Source organism: Perognathus longimembris, chromosome 8, assembly GCF_023159225.1.
Source record: "Perognathus longimembris pacificus isolate PPM17 chromosome 8, ASM2315922v1, whole genome shotgun sequence".
In the NCBI taxonomy this organism is placed as follows: Eukaryota; Metazoa; Chordata; class Mammalia; order Rodentia; family Heteromyidae; genus Perognathus; species Perognathus longimembris.
In genome coordinates, this window is record NC_063168.1 from 60,910,438 (window position 1) to 60,927,369 (window position 16,932).

The 16,932-nt window shown below is 47.8% G+C and overlaps 1 protein-coding gene across 1 annotated transcript; it reads left to right on the forward strand.

Annotated features, from left to right (window-relative positions):
• The first annotated feature begins 2,560 nt into the window (after positions 1 to 2,560).
• Positions 2,561 to 14,644, forward strand: Mpv17 (mitochondrial inner membrane protein MPV17). The gene is made up of 8 exons (XM_048353250.1): positions 2,561 to 2,603; positions 3,070 to 3,144; positions 11,428 to 11,543; positions 11,772 to 11,864; positions 11,946 to 12,041; positions 12,242 to 12,274; positions 12,435 to 12,487; positions 14,087 to 14,644. Exons 2-8 carry the CDS (start codon positions 3,075 to 3,077, stop codon positions 14,154 to 14,156), a joined length of 531 nt encoding a protein of 176 aa, XP_048209207.1. The 5' UTR covers positions 2,561 to 2,603; positions 3,070 to 3,074; the 3' UTR covers positions 14,157 to 14,644.
• Positions 14,645 to 16,932: the final 2,288 nt, after the last annotated feature.

The following is a 16,932-nucleotide window of genomic DNA, read 5'->3' on the forward strand; positions in this document are numbered from 1 at the left end:
CAGTCTTGGGCTGCTCAGGAGTACAAGCTGAAGCTTGAAGGGGAGGTGGATGATTAGGGGATAGCAGGAAATGAAAAACCAGGCATCCAGCTCCCTCTTAGAGTGGATTCAGATTCATTTGCTGGTGCAGGTATCAGGAAAGCTTTCTGCCTGTGTAGTCAAACTTACCATGTCAGAATACTTTTAAGAAATGAAGAATCAAAAGCTGGACACTGCTGGCTCAGTCTTAAAATCCTAGCTACTCAGCAGGCTGAGATGTGAAGAATGTAGTTTAGAGCCAACTTGGGCAGACAAATCAAGAGAAACATCTCTAATTAGTGAGCAAAAGGCTGGAACTGGAGGTATGGCTCAAACGGTGTAGGCACCAGCTGTGATGGGGAAAAACACAAGCACTAGCACAAGGCCCTGAGTTCAAGCTCCAGTATTGGCACCAAAAAAACAAAAAACAAAAAAAAAGTAGTTCAGTCTCCTTCTAATACAGAAGAGGAAGCGGACCTGGAGGTAGCCCAGGTCCACAGAAGCAAAGGGACTGCAGCCTGTGAAGAGGAGCCAAGTGCAACAACACTAATAACCCAGTTTTATCTGTTCTGGGTTGCTTTTTGAGCAGACTTACCAGGGAATGCTTTACATTGCACGGCTTTGTTCATTGTGCAAAGCAGCTCTTTGGCACTGAAGACTGTTGTTCTCTCCTAGCGGTAGAAAAGTGGGGACTAACTGCACCTGTAGGTTGGTACCAGCCACCCTGCTCTTGGCTGTTGGGTGTTGACCCTAATCTTTATTTTCATATGTGTGTGTGTACACAACCCCCCATGTGGTCCCAAGGGAGAAGGCAGAAAAGACAAGTTGGATTTGACTTATTTGAGACAAAGCTATTTCTTTGGTCTGCGTTTGAACTCTGGGCCTCACTCTCTTGCTTGAGCTACTTTGCTGAAGGCTGGTGCTCTACCACTTTAGCCATGGCTCCACTTCCAGTATTATGCTACTTAGTTGGAAATTAGTCTTGAACTTTTCTGCCCAGGCTGGCTTCCAACCTCCCATCTTCAGATCTCAGCCCCCTGAGAAGTTAGGATTACAGGTGTGAGCCACAGATACCTGGCATTTACATATTTTCCTTAGTCTAATGAAATAGGAATTGCTGTTTTACTTTATAATAAGGATTAGATTTGGGGCTGGAAATATGACCTAGTGGTAGAGTGCTTGCCTCATTTACGTGAAGCCCTGGGTTGGATTCCTCAGCACCACATATATAGGAAAACCCAGAAGTGGAGCTGTGGTTCAAGTGGTAGAATGCTAGCCTTGAGCAAAAAGAAGCCAGGGACAGTGCTCAGGCCCTGGGTCCAAATACCAGGACTGGCCCCCCCCCCCCAAAAAAAAAGATTTGGAAGTTAAACATTGTAAACAAAGTTACATAACTAATAAGTACTGATACTGGGATTTGAATCCAAAGTTTGACACCCCCCCAAAAAAAAACAAAAACCAAACACAAAACTTTTCCAGTGTTCTGTATTTGGTCTCCTATTGAAAATACTATGATTAACTCTAGCATGGACATTTCAATCTAGGAATCTTCTAAATGCTGTGACACTAGATTCTCCTCTGTCCTTACTCATTCTTCAGCTTATGCAGCAGGATTCTCCCTGCCATAATCTACAGGGTTGGAGGTAGGCAAGTGGAGAACTTGAAAGACTTGGGCTCCTGCCAGCCTGATAAACCAGCTGTCAGAGGTATTTAGAAATTCACACCATCCCATAAGATGTACTATGTTAGAACTGTAGGTATTACAGCTCAAAGGGCATTAGTTTGCTCATTCAGTCAGTACTCAAGACCTTGCCCCCACCTGAAAAAACAACAAAAAATACCTAGTCTACTGGTTTTCAAATAGTTATGAGCCCATGTTTAAAATGAATCTTAAGGTACTAGAACCCGTTATTGAAACGGGGGAGCCAATGTAAGACCAACTCCATACTTCAGACAAGGATGCTTTAGTTCCAGTCTAGTGACTGGAACTGCAAGGCCTGATATTACCAAGCCAGCACCTAAACTCACTTCTGCAGGTCAGTGCTTTCCACAAGGCCTGTGGAACATTTCTAAAGGGGGCTGGTGGGCAAAGCACCCAAATGCTTAGTATAAAGAAGGCAAACATGGGCTGGGAATGTGGCTTAGCGTTAACGAGTGCTTGCCTAGCATGCAGGAAGCCCTGGGTTTGATTCCTCAGCACCACGTAAGTGGAAAAAGCCAGAAGTGGCGCTGTGGCTCAAGTGATAGAGTGTTAGCCTTGATCAAAAGAAACCAGGGACAGTGCTCAGGCCCCAGGACTGGCAAAAAAAAAAAAAATGAACGAGACCTAGTTCCACCAATTCTGGAGCTTACAATTGGGGCCAACCTAGAGACAAGCCCTTGGTTATTGGTTATTCGTTTCAAAGAACGCCTTCGATTAAGAGGACATGAGCTCCTTGGCCACCTCGGGGGAAGGAGGAGCTGGACGGTGAGGCTGGGCCCCTTACCAGAGCGGCTGGGGAAGGGGTGGGGTTTGAGGCGGAAGTCGGCGGGCCAGCTCCGGTCACGTGGGTGGGCGGGGCTACGCCGGCCCAGCTCGTCCTCAGGTGAGTGACGGGTGGTCTCTGATGCCTGGCTTGCCGCGCTCCACCCCAGTCCGCCTGCAATCCCTGGGGCCCTTCCAGGCCCTGGCGGTGGCGGGCAGTTTCTAATGCAGGGTTGCACTCAGGACGAATGTGATTTAGTTCCGACCGAGATTAAATGTAGCAACTGCTATCACTTTTCTGGGAGCCCCAGCTCCAGGTGGAGGCTAGAGTCCCACCCGGCACCGGAAGCCTCGGCCCAGCTTAGGGCCTGGAGGTCGCCACCGGGGTCCACAGCTGCCCACAGCCTTCCTCAGTTATCTAAGGTGGTCCTGTGGCAGGATGCTGTCCGGGAAGTGTCCCTCGTGAGGCCACTTCCCACACGGAAGTGGAGAGAGGAAGAAAGGGTGAACAACACGAGAGAGAGTCAGGTGTGGTTTTGATTGTGGACAGGGGCAGTGGGAGTGACCCTCTCCTTTCGGCTTGACAGGAAGCATGGCACTCTGGAGGGCATACCAGAGGGCCCTAGCTGCGCATCCGTGGAAAGTCCAGGTCCTGACAGCTGGTGAGTGTCTCTGGGACCAGAATAGGACCAGAACAGGCTGATTTGGGAGTCAGAGGACATTCATTTCATTTCCTGATCCTATTCAGCCTCCTGCAAGGGTTGGCTATCACTTATCCCACTGTTTTGGACGGTGAGTTCCCAAAGCTCATTTTAAAGGGTTTGCATAGTTGGCCTAGCTGTGAATACGATTTGAAAAAAGCTGAACAATCCATCCTTAAAAATAAAGGCATTGCCCCAAGGGGCCCTAAATTGGAATCTAACTCCTATAACATTTTATAGTATGCAAAGCACTTGTTGTGTGCATGTATACACACACACACATGCGCACGTGCACCAGTCCTATCACCCAATGCAGGTGAAAGTGAAGTTTCCCTTTAAAAGTAGACTTCACTTAGGGTCCTTGATTTCGATCACAGAATAAGAATTTCTGGACAAGTCACAACGGTAGGAAATCTTGGCAGAGCTTTATTGAATGAGTAAGTAAGCAGGCAAGCAGGCGAGAAGCAAGCAGAAAGAAGGCACACTAACAGAATGTGAGTGCTCTCAAAGGGAGAGAGAGATACAGCTATTTGGCTGTCAAGGATATTTATATGGTAAAGGCAGACGGTCTGATTTAAAGATAGGAAAAGATAGGAGTTTATCTTTGCTGTCAATCACTCTTGGTGTTATTACACTTTCGAACTTTCTGGATGTTTGGAGCATTTCTTCCTGGTAAGAATGCATCCTGCCATAAAACAGATTCTTATCCTTGAGATAAGGAAGGCATCCTATTGTCTACATTTTGGGTAGGAAGTTGCTTACATTTTGGGGGAGCATCTCTCTCGTCTTGCCAAATGTTAATTCTTGGGGTGAGAAATGCATTTCTCAGGAAGGAATGCATCCTGTTGCTTTTCTTTGGAGCATAAATGGCACTTCTGGTTTTAACTACCTAGTTTCTGAATTGCCTTCACCAGGCTTCATTTTCTCTAATTTATCCTGCCTTAGTCTTAGGGCTTGAATTCAGTGCCTGGGCGCTGTCCCTGAGCTTTTTTGCTCAAGGTAAGCACTCTACCACTTAAGCCACAGTTCTACCTCCAGCTTCTTGGTAGTTAATTGGAAATAAGAGTCTCCTGCCCCAGCTAGCTTGGAACTGTGATCCTCATATCTCAGCTTCCTGAGTAGCTAGGATTACAAACATGTGCCACCAGCACCCAGCTTCAATGCACTGTTGTAGACATTGTGTCATAATCACTCCACAAAGTCTGTGGATTAGAATCACTTGGATCCATGTTAACACACTTAACAAGTGCTGAAATTAAGACTTTTACTCCAGTTTTATTTTACTTTTATTGTAAATACCCATACATCTGCAATTTAAATGATACTAAAACAGTAATTCAGAATCAGTAACCAGCTTTAGGACCTATTAAGCACCTCTTCCTGATTCATATATTCCAAGAGATTACTACTTTGCTGAGTTTTTCATCACCCATTTGTTTTTCTTATCATTTGTTACCTATGTGTGTCTCCCTAAACAATATATCAATCAAGGGTTTTTGTTTTGTTTTCTTTATTTTTTTTATTTTTGCCAGTCCTGGGCCTTAGACTTAGGGTCTGAGCACTGTCCCTGGCTTCTTTTTGCTCAAGGCTAGCACTCTGCCACTTGAGCCACAGCACCACTTCTGGCCATTTTCTATATATGTGGTGCTGGGGAATTGAACCCAGGGCTTCATGTATAGGAGGCAAGCACTCTTGCCACTAGGCCATATTCCCAGCCCTTGTTTTGTTTTTGTGAGGCTTGAACTCAGGGCCTGGACGCTATCTCTGAGCTCTTTTTCTCAAGGCTGGTACTCTACTACTTTGAGCCACAGCTCCATTGCTTGTTTTTCTGGTGGCTAATTGGAGATAAGAGTCTCACAGATTTTCCTTCCCGGGGTTGGCTTTGAACCGTGATCCTCAGATCTCAGCCTGCCAAGTAGCTAGGATTACAGGTGTGAGCCATCGGCATCTGGACCAAGGGTTTTCTTTAACTCCAAGTCCAGTAGTGGAGTAGCAACCTTGAAAAGGTAACCCAGATTCCACTCTTCAAGAAGATGGACCAGAGATAGATAAGTTTGGTAGGGGAAGCATCAGCAGGCCTCTGACCATGAAGGCAACTGCAAAAAGTGGTCATGTTAAAATGGGGTCTAGCCAATGTTTAGAGGACTTTTGGGGAGGGATGGGAGGCAACTGAAAGCTGGAATGGAATAGGGATTCTCTCACCAGAATCGTCCTACGTCAATACTAGAAACCACCCTCACTGGCTCACTGGCCAGGCGATGGACTCTTTTCCTCTCTCTCACCCCTTTCCCATCTCCTGGGCCCAACCACCTCTTGTTCTGTCCTCAGAGTGTCGGTCAGCCTGCATGACTCACCTGGCTGTGTGTGTGGTGACTCATGCTGGACTGTGTGGCTGTGATGGGAACTGACACGCCGGGCCCTGTGCCCAGCCTCAGATTCCCTCAGGGCCCATCACTGCCAGATGGAAGGTTCCCCATCATGGCCATTCAGAATAGGGAGGGAGGCATAGTCCTTATGTTTTCCTACCCAAGGGATCTGTAGCTAAAAAAAGGTAAGAATGAAAGCTCCAAGGGGGCCCAAACACAGAAATGAGACTGAGTGGGGATTTGGTCTGTCTGTGCTCAGGCCCTTTGGCATCAGATTCCCAATCCTGAGGCCGTGCTGACATCCCAGTTCAGACCTAAAACAACCTGTAGCCTTCTGCCACTTTTTCTTAGACTTTTTCAAGCCTTTCAGACATTTTCTTCCTTGCTACTTAGTCAGTGTATGTGGGCCAACCTGCAACTAGAGAGAGGAAGTGGGTTTAACTCACTGGGCCATTTTTGGACTCCAACATAGCAGTTCCGGAAGTCCCATGGGATCGCTCATCATTCTGGAAAACAGAACAGGGTTCAGACTTGGACTTAGAAGACCAAGATTTGGATCTCAGAGCCATAGCACTTAATAGTTGCCTTAATTGGTACAAGTCAATAAACCCCTCTGGGCCTCAGTTCCCTAATTTAGAACTTGAGCCGAGTTCTCTGACCTTACAAGGTCAGTGTAAGAATTACCTCTGTGAAGAGGCTTTGATGATTTAAAAAATTCACAATAGTTAGCCAAGCATAGGTGGCTCATGCCTTTAATTAGGAGGCTGAGGTTTGAGGATCGAGATTGGAAGCCAGATGGAGCAGATAAGTCTGGGCTCTAATTTCCAGTCAACTAGCAAGGAGCTGGAAGTGGAGCTGTAGCTCAAATGGTAGAGAACCAGACGAGGGAAAAAGCTGAGGGACAGCACCCAGGTCCTGACTTCAAGACCCAGTATCAGCAACAAAAAACAAAACATACAATAAACTTAAAAGCTCAAGTGTGTGTGTGTGTGTGTGTGTGTGTGTGTGTGTGTGTGTGTGTACAGGTTCTGGGACTTGAACTCAGTGCCTAGGTAATGCCTCTGAGGGTTTTTGTTTGTTTTTTCCCCCTCAAGGCTAGTGCTCTACCACTTAAGCCACAGCTCCACTTCTGGCATTTTTTAATGCCAGAATGGTTAATTGGAGATGAGTCTCATGAACATTCCTGCCTGGGCTTCCTTCAAACCATGATCCTCAGGCCTCAGCCCTCTGAATAGCTAGGATTATAAGCATGAGCCATAATTGCCTGGCAACAAACTACTTTTTATATACTTTTTATAGCATAAATGTGAAAATGGATAATATCTTTACTTTGGTGTTCCAAAACGAAGATCCTAAAGTCTTTGTTAAGGAGTAGGAATCCCACAGAAAGAAAGAGGAAGAACCGATGTAAGAGTACATTTAGAGGGCTGGGGATATGGCCTAGTGGCAAGAGCGCTTTCCTTGAATACATGAAGCCCTTGGTTCGATTCCCCAGCACCACATATACAGAAAATGGCCAGAAGTGGCGCTGCGGCTCAAGTGGCAGAGTGCTAGCCTTGAGCAAAAAGAAGCCAGGGACAGTGCTCAGGCCCTGAGTCCAAGCCCCAGGACTGGGAAAAAAAAAAAAAAAAAGAGTACATTTAGAAATTGGCCACTCTTCAGGGCTACTAGTGGCTTTATTTCTTGGAACTGATCAAGAAGCTCTTTGAAATCTTTTTTTTTTTTTTTTTTTTAGGATAAATAGTCCTTTTTAGAGAAAAGATGACACCTTAATCCACCAGCCTCTTTCCCACATTGGTCAAACTTTTGCCCTGAAGAACATTAGTTCTCCTCCACTACTTCATTGCATACAGTCACTAAATACCTCACAATAGTGAGGTGGTATGAGCCTAAGCAAGGGTCTGTTAGGTTGAACTGCAGCTACAGCTGGAACAAAACCTAAAAGGGTTCAACGGAAGTGTCTAATTTATCAATCTGGGCCAAGCTAAAGTCAGGAACAGTTGATGTGGGGAGAGGTTGACTGTGTGTTCTGTAGAGTCTGAGTCACCCTTATCCCTTCCTCTCTGGAGGGCCCCTCCGTCACCCGCAGGCCAAAGGCCCAGCTAGATCCATCCATCTTAAGCAACTGGCCCCTACTATGGGAACAGCTGAACTCCTGGTTTTCCTGGAACCTGAATTAGATGAACCAAACAGGTATTGGAGATGATCCAGTTTAGCCCAATAGTACAGGAAAGGAAACTGAGTCAGAAACAGGGAGTGATATACACTGAAGTCTCACATTGTCAGTAATGGAGCTGTCATTAGAACCCAGGGCACTACCTACTGCACTGCCCTGTACTTGAGACTGCTTGGCCCCGGGTGTGATCTCATGTGGTTTCAGCCAAGGCGCTTGAACTATCCATTCTGTCTTAATCTGTAACAACAAGAGAGAATTAAGACCAGGAGTAAGGACAACATTCAGACCCATCCCAAGGAATGTGTTTTCCCTTCCCTCTTAGGCTTCAGCTTTCCCTGGGCCCTGGGCTAGATCACAGGGAAGCTGGGTACCTGTGGCTCACACTTGTAATCCTAGTTAGTTAGGAGGATCACAGTTCAAAGCAAGTCTTATGGGCCTCCAATTAACCACTCAAAAACCCAGAAATGAATCTGTGGCTCAAGTGGGAAAGGACTAATACCCTTGAGCAGAAAAAGCTCAGGTACAGACCTGAGGCCCTGAGTTCATACTGGAGGATCAGTGCGCGCGCGCACACACACACACGCCAGTGGAGCACAGTTCCCATATCACTACAGAATTTGTTCCATACAGGCCTTGTAAGTAGTTGGGGCTTTTCCACTGGTGGGTAGGGGATGGTTCCCAGAGGCAGGCTTCTCTTCCCCCACCTCCAGATCCAGTGGACAGTGATGTCATGATAACTGGCATCTACCCAGGGGCATGATGTCACACCCACGCCAGTGTCCGCTCGCTAGGCTCTGTGCCCAGCCTGGCATTGGGGCATAACTGCCCAGTAGCATCTTTTCCTGTACCCTCAGGACTCTGGATATTACGTGTCTGCAGGCCTTCAGTCCCAACTCCTGAGTCCAAGGAGAAGAGAGCCAGAGCATTGAAAGATCCAGAAGAACCAAATATGCCCAGGGGCTGGGAATGTGGCTTAGTGGTTGAGTGCTTGTCTATCATGCATAAAGGCCTGGGTTCAATTCCTCAGTACCACATAAACAGAAAAGGCAAGAAGTGGCGCTGTGGCTCAAGTGGTAGAGCACTAACCTTGAGCAAAATGAAGCCAGGGACAGTACTCAGGCCCCAAGTCCAAGACAGAGGATTGGCAAAAAAAGACTGGAATTGATGTTGTAGCTCGAGTTGTAGAGCACTAGCCATGGGCCCTGAGTTCAAGCCCCACAACTGGAAATGAGAGTCTTATGGATTTGTCTTCTCAGGCTATTTTCCAACTTCAATCATGAGATCTCAGCCTCTCGAGCAGCTAGGATTACAGGCGTGAACCACCAATATCCGGTGTACATTTAATTTCTTGTCTGACTGAAAAGTAGAACACAGCACTCTTGTTTCTTTCTCAGGAACATTGTCCCTGCCCCACCTGCACACATACAAGGTGTCAAGGAACAAAAGTGAAATTCTGAAGAGTAAAGAGATAGGAAGTGCATCTGTTCAGGAAGCATCTTTGATATATGGGCCCTTTGGGACCTTGCTTGGGCAGGAGACTGGGGATGCCCACTGGTCTCTGAACTCATCTCAGCTTACACTGGGAATGCCCTGAACTTCTTGCCTCTTTGGTCCAAGTTGATCCCAGCTTCACTCCTATCCGTCTCTCAGGGGTGCTTTCCTTAAGAACATGTAGCCACCAACTTCAGGGAGCTTCAGTGGGGATTGGAGAGTCTATAATCTGTAGTCATGAGCCTAAGTTCTTACCCAGTGCCTCAGCCTTCTGGGTTCACGCCTCTCTCTGCCAGTCTGGCCTCAACGGGTGGGGCACAGGGAAGTGCTGTTTGGGTGGAGGGAATAAACTCAGCTCTCCATTATCCCATTACCTGAGCCTGAGTGTTGTTCTTCCCACCTGGCTTAGAATCCTCCCCCTCAACCAGGATTCAAACTTGGTATGTGATGCTTGTGCTCTTCGGCTGGCGCTCTACCACCTGAGCCACACCCCCAGCCCCAGGCCTTAGAATCCTCACACCTTTTCCCAGGGTAGTCCTATGTTTGGAGCCTTACACTTGACATTTTTCCTTTGATTTTCTGAGCACCTAGCAAGGACTTGGTTGGGTGTGATGGGAAATAAAAGGGGACTAAAGGTTCTGGAATTCTTGCCTGCTGAGGCCATGTGTTCTGAGAAGAGCCACTTTGGGAGCTTCAGGGGGAAGTGAGGCAGGATTGTCTTGATGAGCCTGCCAGGGTATCCCAGGGCGGTTACCTGGGGGTGACTATCCCCATCCCTGGCTCCCCACTTTCCCTAGCTGCCTCTGCCTAGGCTGCTCAGGGGCAGGGCTGCTCAGAGGCTGCGGGGGAGGGGGGGAACGGGACGGAGGGAGACACAGCAGAAAGTGCACAGCCTGAGTGCACGTCAGCACCAGCTCTGGACTGAGGTCCGGGGTTGAAGGATATGTTTGCTCAGGGATAATTGAGGGCATGGGGACAGACAGCTTCGGGACTGGAGAGGGCTCTCATTACGCAGTGGGATACATGGGTAAGCTGGAGATCATATGGCTACTCCCAAGCGGCCTGTGTGAGTGTCTTTGCTAGAAACTGTCGCGCCACCATGACTGACTGGGTCTCTGAAAATAGTGACAGCTCTGTCTTGGTTTCTGAGGAGGGAAGCAGCATAGGGCTGCTTGGAGCCGAGCGTCCGTGCAGTGAGGGCAGTGTGGTGGGGGAGGATGATGCGAATCCCTGTTGCCAACTCAGTGTGAGAGTCTTGGTTTGGGTTGATGGCATGGATCGGTGCCTAGGACTCTTCCTTGAGGAGTCTCTTACCATCTCATTAAATCATCTTTCTGCTTGGGCCCATTCGAGCATTCACGTTTTAGGAAAAGAGTTATCCTTGCTACGGTGCAAATGGAGACCTCAGGTCTAAAGGGAAGCACATTGGCCAGAGGAAAAGAAACAGGATTTCTTGCTATTGTGCATATGACCTAGAGACAGTATATAACATTCTTTCTAGAACTAGGAAGGATAGTTTCTAGGAGACAGACCACTCAGGCTTGGCATTTATTGGTTATCTGAGATCTCAGACTTTCATTTTCACATCTCAAAAATCAGTGGGGGGGGGGAGGGGCGGGGCTGGGAAGGTTGCTTAGTGGTAGAGTGCTTGCCTAGCATGCATGAAGCCCTGGGTTCAATTCCTCAGTACCATACAAACGGAAAAGGCCGAAAGAGGTACTGTGCCTCAACTGGTAGAGTGCTATCCTTGAGCACTGAGAGGCTCAGGGACAGTGCCTAGGCCCTAAGTTCAAGCCCCAGAACTGGCAAAAAAAAAAAAAAATCAGTGTGGGGATGAAATAATCTGTACGAGGCAAGCACTTTTGCCACTAGGCCATATTCCCAGCCCCCATGGATGAAATAATCTGGAAGGCCCTTTCACTCCTGACAGCCAAGAGTTCTCAGCCCTGGGAGCTTAGGTTCTCTTGCTATCTGCAGGTTGTTTGTTTGTTACCACACAATTCAGAGTTCTTGAGTCCTGGTCTATCCATCCCATTTCTATCCGGACACACATGCCGTGTTATCATCCTGCAGGACTGGAGGGCTCTGAAGCAGCAGGAAGGGGCTGATCATTGGCTAGAATGAAGCCTGGGGCGCAGTGCCAGAGCCTCATTCAGTCAGCAGACTTCCCTTCCGGGAGAGATTCTGACACCTCTTGTGTATCCTGCACAGGGTCCCTGATGGGCCTAGGTGACATTATCTCACAGCAGCTCGTGGAGAAGCGGGGTCTGCAGGAACACCAGACAGGCCGCACCCTGACCATGGCAACCCTGGGCTGTGGCTTTGTGGTAAGTTCTGCTTGCAGCAGTACCTCAGTACACTGGGCAGTGGAATTCACTTCCCGCCCTCCTGTAGCTTTCCTTAGCCTCACACACCTACCTTGGCCTGCCCCCTCTTTCTGTCCCAGTATCTGCCTCCCCTGGATTTGGTTTCTAATGCCTGGGAGCAGAGCTTTGCCATAGGAAAATAAATGTCCCTCGCTGCGTCCTGCAGCCCTGTCTGGGGTTTATTTTCAGGGCCCTGTTGTAGGAGGTTGGTACAAGGTTTTGGATCGGTTCATCCCTGGCACAACCAAGGTGGATGCGCTTAAGAAGATGTTGTTGGATCAGGTGAACAAAGGAGAAAAGAGTTGGGGAAGGTGCGCCTGGGAATGGTGGGGTGCTTAAGGAGTTCTACCTTCTCTTCCCTAGGGGGGCTTTGCCCCATGCTTTCTGGGTTGCTTCCTCCCCCTGGTAGGGGCATTCAATGGACTGTCAGCCCAGGACAACTGGGCCAAACTACAGCGGGTGAGTGGATTGCTGCTGGCAAGGGGAAAGGAGGCAGACAAAAGTAAAGTGCAAAGACCAGCTTTGACCAGGGAGGAAAGGAGCCCGGGGGAGTTTGGGGCTGGAGTGTACTCTGGGAATGAAAGTCCATTGTGATACTCATGCAGGATAAGGGCAGCAGCTTGGGTGTGCAAGTGTTCATTCTCCCTTCTCTTCCCCAGGACTATCCTGATGCCCTCATCACCAACTACTATGTAAGAACCGACCCTTCAGCTGGCATGGCATAGCCGTCTCCTTTCCCCATGCGGCACCACACTTAGCTTTCGTGTGTAGGAGCTGGGGCAGGAGCAGGCATGGGGGAGTGTTGGGCTCTGGTGAGAAGCAGCCACTGATTTTCACCTTCTCTTCTTGTAGCTCTGGCCTGCGGTGCAGTTAGCCAACTTCTACTTGGTCCCCTTGCATTACAGGTATAACAGATCCCCACTTCACCTTTCAAGGAAGAGCTGGGCTACCAATAGCTGGAGACAAAAGTTGTTTCAGTTCAACTTTGACTTACTGTACTTCCCTAGAGTAGTTTATTCAGAACCTCTGACCTTTTATAGAAGCTGGCCTGAAGTATCCCCATTAGCTTGTCATGTTCCTAGCGAGGGTTCTTTATTTTTTTAATTAAATTTTATTGACAAGGTGATGTACAGAGGGGGTACAGTTATATAATAAGGTAGTGAGTACATTTCTTTTCATATTTATTACTCCCTCCCTCATTTTTCTTTCCCTTCCTTAGTTCAGGTTGGCATATATACATATCCAGTGTACCAAAATCATATACAGTAACCAGCTGGGGTACGCCAAAGCTAGGGAGGGTTCTGCCTCCGCAGCTCTTGTCTGCATCCTGCCTGAGCTCTCCGGGGTTGGTGGCTCATCTGCAGGGACAATGCCTGGTTGTGGGATACTGGAAGCCTAATTTTATAAGTTAGAACTAAAGGTCAGGTTAGTTCACTGTGAAGTATTATTTTTCCCTGATAATAAAGGTTGTTTCAATTTAAAAAAAAGGAAAAAGAGGGTTGGGAATGTGGCTTAGTGGTAGAGTGCTTGCCTAGCATGCATGAAGCCCTGGATTTGATTCCTTAGTACTACATACAGAGAAAAGGCTGGAAGTGGTGCTGTGGCTCATGTGGTAGAGTGCTAGCCTTGAGCAAAAGCAGCTCAGGGACAGTGCCTAAGCCCTGAGTTCAAGCCCCAGGACTGGCAAAAAGAAAAAGAAAAGAAGAAAGACCCACGACTAGCAAGAAAAAGAAAAAAATAGAGCTAAGTACCTGTGGCTCATACCTGTAGTCCTAGTTTACTCAGGAGGCTGATACCTGGAGGGTCACAGTTCAAAAATCCATGGGTCTCTATCTCCAGTTAACCAGCAAAAAGCTAGGACAGAGACATGACTCAGTAGAACACCAGCCAAGGAAGCAAGCCATGTTGTAAGTGTGAGTTTCTTAGTTCAGACTTCAGTACTGACAAATAATAAATAAATAAATAAATAATAGAGTGGAACTCAAGATGAGTTGTTAAAATGCTTGCTGACAAGCTATCTTGGAAATAGGGAAAATATAAAACTCTTTGGGGAGGAATAGGGATTTGCAAACCATATCCTAAACATTTGAATTCTTCACAGCACTCCAAAACTAGATCAAGGTTAAGATAAAGGAGGTGCCACTTAATATGGCAGGCAGCACATTTCTGGGAGGTGAAATCTCTGCAGGTACAGGGTGGACAGATGAATGTATTTAGAAAGAGCCTGCACAGGGGAGCAGACCACAGAGCTGTGGGTAACAGACCTCCTGGGATATTGGAGCCTCTGAGACCTTCTTCTGAGAAGCAGAGCTCTGCAGTAGCTCTGGCATCTGAGCTGACTGTCCCCTGGTGTGAGCTGCATTGTCACTCCAGAAGGGCTGAAGGAAGGAACCCAAATCTGGAAATTCTCAGAACAAGCTCTCCTTTTTGGTGGTACTTTCCCTAGCCTGTCCCTTTTCTTTTCCTCTCTTCTTCCTCTTCACCAGTGTGTCCCTGTTCCTTAGGTTGGCCATTGTCCAGTGTGTTGCTGTTGTCTGGAACTCCTACCTATCCTGGAAGGCGCATCAACATTAAAGCCACATTGCTCCCTCACTCTCACCTGGAAGTGATGCACTGTGACCCTGAAATGGTTAGATCCCCTTCCTAGAGTGGGCACAAAAGTTTCCATGGAGGTGGGGTTGCTAGGCTAGAACTTACTAGGGTTAGCACTCTGAAATGGCACATGTCACTCTAAAATGGACTGCTTCTGAAATTGTCAGGATGAGGTCTGAGAAGCGTGTCCTTAGTTTCACTGTGTGAACATCAGAGAGCATGCTTACATGCTCCTAGGTGGTATAAGCCAGCCACTGGTGTGGTCTCCTAATGTAAATGAGATGCAGTAAGGGCTAGAAGTATGGCTCAAGTGGTAGAGTGCCTACCTAGCAAGAGCAAGGCACTGCTGGTCACCAAACCTGACATCCTGGCTACTTAGGAGGCTGAGATCTGAGGATCAAGATTCAAAGCCAGCCCAGGCAGGAAAACTCATGAGACTCTTATCTCCAATTAACTAGCAGAAAGCCACAAGTGGTTCTGTGGCTCAAGTGGTAGAGCACTACTAGCCTTGAGCTGAAGAGCTCAGGGACAGCGCCCAGGCCCAGAGTTCAAGCCCTATGACAAAAAAAAAAAAAGAGCAAGGCACTGAGTTCAAACTTCAGTACTACACACACACACACACACACACACACACACACACACACACACACACACGCACAGTAAGCAAAAGACAGGCTCTGCCAGCATAACATGGCTTATTGTTTTAGAGTGAGCTTTTTCATAAATAGTGATACACTGTAAGGATACAGTAAATACATTAACCAGTAACATTGTCATTTATCAGCAAGTTGTATTACTGTACATAATTGCATATGCCATACTATTCTACAACTGGTAGTCATAGGCTTGTTTCTGCCAGCCTCACATGAATAATGTATTGCACTATGATGTTACAACGGCTTCTGTGACTAGGTGCTATGAATTTTTCAGCTGTTATAGTTTTATAGTATGCTGTCTGTCATTCACTGAAACATTGTTATCATCTTATTCCTTTCACGTAGTAAATATTGCACAAATAATTGTTGAACTATATTGCCTTCTCAACTTTATGCCCATATTCTAAGAAACTGCATGCACCCCCACTTTGCATAGTTACTCTTACCTTTCCCTATCCTAGTGCCCTTCAGACCCTCTCAAACTGTTTATTGGTTTCTCAGTAAATGTATGTTATTAACTATGTAATCTGTAAACTGCAGAGGTCATGAATAAGACCCAGCAGAAAATTATATAAAATATAGCTGAAAAGAAGGATAGACCTCCAAGCCTACCCTTCCTTTAAAAAGGTGGGCGCTAGCCAGGTAGCAATCCTAGCTACTCAGGAGACTGAGGTCTGAGGATCACAGTTCAAAGCCAGCTTGGACAGAAAAGTACATGAGACTCTTACCTCCCGTTAATCACCAGAAAACTGGAAGTGATGCTGCAGCTCAAGTGGTAGAGTGCTAGCCTTGAACAAACGAAGCTCAGGGACAGAACCCAGGCCCTGAGTTCAAGCCCCAGGATAGACAACAATAAAAATAAAAAGATGGACACCAAAGTGAATAAAAGTGAAATGACATGCCCACACCATGTGTTAGAGACAGAGTAGAAACTGCAAACCACGTTTCCTTATTTTCTTCCCAGTGACCTGTACTAGGTGAAAGGCATAATAAAACTGCTGCTAATAGTGACTTATGTTAAACTACCACTGTGGGCAAACTCGGAAACAGATAGACTGGTCTTTTGTGACTGAAAGCCAGAGTTTTCTTGGGGCTTGAACTCAGTGCCTGGGGGCTGTTCCTGAGGTCCTTTTTGTTCAAGGATAGCGCTCTACCACTTAAGCCACAGCGCCACTTCTGGCTTTTTCTGATCCTCAGATCTCAACCTCCTGAGTACTTAGGATTAGAGGCGTGAGCCACTAGCATTGGACTTCAGAGGTTCTTTTTGTTCTGTTTTGTTTTGCCAGTCCTGGAGCTTGAACTCAGGGCCTGAGCACTGTCCCTGGCTTCTTTTTTGCTCAAGGCTAGCACTCTGCCAACTTGAGCCACAGCGCCACTTCTGGCTTTTTCTATATATGTGGTGCTGAGGAATCAAACTCAGGGCTTCTTGTATACGAGGCGAGCACTCTACCCCTAGGCCATATTCCCAGCCCAAGAAGTTCTTTTTTATATACTGTCCCAGGCAAAGAGCCATCGAGTTTAATTCTGGGGCTGTAGTCCTGTCAAGGAGCCTGGGAGACCGGCTGGGACGGGGCCCTCTGGATGAGTGTTGGCTGGGTGCCTGCAGCACAGTCCAGACTGGCCCGGTTTGTCATCGAGGTGGTGGAGGAATAGGGACTGGGTTTGACCAGCACAAGGTTCTTCTTGGCGGAGAGGGTCAGCACCATGGACAGCCCCCCCTAGTTCCGCCCTCCTGTGGGGGAGGCGGGGGCAGAAGGCGCAGGCGGAGGTGGGGGGGGCTAGACATGTCTGGGGCCAGTGCCTCGTCACCTCTAGCTGTTCTGAGTTCTGAGTGGACGGGGACACTCGCGCGTCCCAGAGCAGCCTTCACACAGCATGGCCACCTTCTCGCTATCCTGGCCCAGCTGCTTCCAAGGCTAGGCCAGGGACTCGCAATCTGGGGGGGGGGGGGGGCGCCCCTCGGGGCTGGAATCCGCTGGACCCGTGGCCGCGGCTGTCACTGCCTCTACGGGCACCGCTTGCTCTCCGCTGACGTCAGTCGGAGCTGTCCTGGCGCTATATATAAGGCTGGCGGCGGTCCCGGGACAGACCCCGAATTCCCC